This window comes from Quercus robur, chromosome 2 (genome assembly GCF_932294415.1).
Source record: "Quercus robur chromosome 2, dhQueRobu3.1, whole genome shotgun sequence".
Classification (NCBI taxonomy): Eukaryota; Viridiplantae; Streptophyta; class Magnoliopsida; order Fagales; family Fagaceae; genus Quercus; species Quercus robur.
In genome coordinates this window covers 74,572,155-74,575,399 of record NC_065535.1, presented here as the reverse complement: position 1 = coordinate 74,575,399, position 3,245 = coordinate 74,572,155, and the positions used below count along the sequence as shown (strand labels likewise).

General features: G+C 42.1%; 1 protein-coding gene across 1 annotated transcript; it reads right to left on the bottom strand.

Annotated features, from left to right (window-relative positions):
• Positions 1-419: 419 nt before the first annotated feature.
• On the bottom strand, positions 420-1,532 carry LOC126703240 (uncharacterized). Its single transcript, XM_050402197.1, has 2 exons — positions 1,063-1,532; positions 420-702 (listed from the first exon to the last, which is right to left on the bottom strand). The coding sequence occupies exons 1-2, from the start codon at positions 1,530-1,532 to the stop codon at positions 420-422; spliced, it is 753 nt and encodes a 250-aa protein (XP_050258154.1).
• Between the last annotated feature and the right edge of the window lie 1,713 nt (positions 1,533-3,245).

The following is a 3,245-nucleotide window of genomic DNA, read 5'->3' as shown; positions in this document are numbered from 1 at the left end:
CTTTGACTGTTATAAGCACCTTTCAGCAAAGGCCGAGGACTTAACTGCAGGCCGATGCATGATTGCAACCACAAGGAATTGTCTAGCCATGGACTGACTCTCCTCAACCCGATCCCCTAATGGATATTTTACTTTCAAATGCAGAGTTGAAGAAACGGCCCCTAGGGCATAAAGCCAGGGCCTTGCCATAATGGCCGTATAAGGAGAGTATGCATCCATTACAATGAAATCCACTTCAACCACTTTTGAACCTGCCTGCACAGGCAACCTAATTTGGCCCCTCGGGATTACAACCTTCCCATCAAAGCTCACCAAAGGTGAATCATAGGATGTCAGATCTTCAGGTTTTAAGTTCAGCCCATTGTACAAGTCAGGGTACACAATCTCTACACCACTGCCCTGGTCTACCATCACCTTCTTCACATCATACCCCCTATTCTGAGGGTAACCACCAAAGCATCATCGTGTGGTTGGATGGTTCCCACCTTATCCTCGTCTGAAAAACTCAACGTCGATCGGATCTCCATTCTAGCCTTCTTTGGCTCCGAATTAGAGTCATCAACTGCTATTCGAGCTATGAACATTATCCTAGACGGTTGGGAACCAGTTCTCCCAGGTGCAGCAAAAATGACATTGATTGTGCCTAACGAGGGCCTTGAGGAAGCGTTCCCTTGAGCCCTTGACCTTGACTGGTCTCCTTGCCTGCTGGGTTGGTACAAAAACTACTGTAGTCTTCCCTCTCTGACCAGTTGATCCAGATGATTCCATAGAGTTCTGTAATCCTCAGTGGTATGCCCTCGCTCCTGGTGGTATTAGCAATGAAGGCTCTGATTACTCCTCGAGGGGTCCCCACTCATCTTGTTCAGCCATTTGAAGTATGGCTCGTTCTTGATCTTCTCCAAAACTTGGTGCACTGGTTCTCGGAACATAGTGTTAACCTCCTAAGGAGCTGTGGGCCCTAACTGCCCAGCAAAATCCCTCTAAGGTCTGTTATTATTGTAGCAGTCCGACTTGAAATCCCTCCTCTTCTGAGGGATAACTTTACCCTTTCCTTTGCCCTACTGTTGGTCCTCCTCAACCCTCTTATACTTATCAATCTGATCCATAAGCTGGCGTACATTGGTAACAGGCTTCCCGATCAAAGACTTCCTCAGGTCATGTTCAAGAGGTAAGCCGACCTTGAAAGTCCTGATGGTCACGTCGTTAAAATTACCATCTATCTCATTAACCATCTCCCAGTATCTATCCGAATATGTTTTCAAGGTCTCCCTTTCTCTCATGGACAGGGACAACAAGGAATCTAAAGGCCGAGAAATCCTGCTGCACGTGATAAAGCAGGATCCAAATGCTTGAGTGAGCTCTTTAAAGGAATCAATGGAACCTACACCTAGACCATCAAACCACCTCATCACGACAGGTCCCAAGTTAGATGGAAATACCTTGCACATCAAGGCCTCGTTCTTAGAATGCACAGCCATTCTCAGGTTGAAATGGCTAACATGCTCTACAGGGTCTGTTCGACCATTATACATGGTGAATGTGGGTTGGGTAAACCGCCAAGGAAGTCTTCCTCCCTCAATCTTGCGTGTGAAAGGTGATCTAGAAATTCGGTTGAGTGCCTTACTCATAGCATCATTTCCCAGGCCTCTCGAGGATGAATTTCTGTTTCTACGCTTATGATGGTAATCTTTATCATACAAGAAAGACTCACTAGGAGGAGTCCTTGATCTGCGCCTACAACTATTATCCTCTTCACCATCGGAGGAGAAGTTAGAAATGGATGGAGCTCTCTTTTGCCGCTCATGACATAAACTTCTTTTCAAGTGATCAATCTGCAACTATATGGTTTTAGTATTTTTCTCATAAGAGAGGTGGCTACCACCCCTAGAATGACTTCTACTCGTATGGGTAGTGTGCACACTCCCCTCCCGGTCTCTCCTCTACTCAAGATCACGAAAGTGATCTTGATATTGAGACCCCTTGAATTCTGTTTGATTTGAACTTGAACCTAGCATAGTTGAACGTTAGACTCACTATCACCCCAGTAATTCCCACAAATGGCGCCAATTGTAAGGACCAGATTGGAGTCCTTGGCCCAAAATGGATGGATTTAGGCCTAAAAAGCCCAAAACAATGAATTTGTAGAGAGTAGATTGAAAAATTGGACTAAAATGAGTTGGATGGTAAAATAAAATGACAAGAACAGGAAAATAAATTGAATTTTCTAAAGAAAATCATCCTCGGCACAATTCGAGGAGACTAGTTCTTATATATTTCGCACAAGTTTGATTATAGATTTGGTTCCTAATTGCTACAGTGTTTCTCTTGATTTTTCTGATCCCCCCATTTTGATTGCTCTCCCTTCTTTTATACTTTTTTCCCTTTTCATCTCTACCCTCCACGTGCGGGCCAGACTAGTTGATCTTGATACTTGTCCCATCAGCCCCTTCTCAAAGTCTTTAGGTAGTAGCTATAAGGCTAAAGGTTACTGTTCAGGTATCACCTCCACATTAATGCGGCCAGAGAGTTAGCTGCAGAGCATTTAATGCATTGGTAACATCTTTTTCCTTAGATATTTTAGGACTCCCCCCTGTTCTTGTTTCTGCAATGCTTATCTGCGCTAGTAGAATTTCACGGAACATCTCCCCGAATGGCAGACCACCTCCATAGACCTCGGCTTGGGTTAGCCAAGGAGGCATTCATCCTTAAACTACCCCCTAGGGCCATTATGATCACAACTACCTTCTTCATCTACTAACACGGACTCTCTTGACAATGTTTATTCATCCTCAAAAGACCTCTAGTCCTCGGCTTGGGCCTTAGACCCAATATATACATAGATAATGAACTTTCGGGCCCAATATCCCTACACTTATATTTGAAAAAAAAAAAAAAGTGCTACAATTCTAAAATTATATAATAATTTAAACTTTTTTTTAGAAACATTATAATAATTTATAATTTTTTTTTTTTTTTTTTGAGAAACAAATACACATACATAAGGGAGAAAGAAAGGGGTTCTAACACAAAGTACACCACAACTCTACTCAAAAACCATGGTAACTTTTAAGGGAGAGTGGGGCAAGTTATATTACACACAACACACTCTCTTAATAAAACATGTTACAAGAAAATGGGGGAGTACATTTTTTTTTTTTTTAATATTCTTGGATATTTTCAAATTAGTCAACCAATTATGGTAATTTTTTTTAAAAGAATTCATTTTAATAACATCTTCTCACAAT

Excerpts from the sequence above, each read along its gene's own strand:
- LOC126703240 (XM_050402197.1), bottom strand. The coding sequence starts at position 1,532 with ATGTATAATGGTCGAACAGACCCTGTAGAGCATGTTAGCCATTTCAAC. Across the intron at positions 703-1,062 it reads AGGGTTGAGGAGGACCAACA|GCAAGGAGACCAGTCAAGGT; the intron begins GTAGGGCAAAGG and ends CCAACCCAGCAG.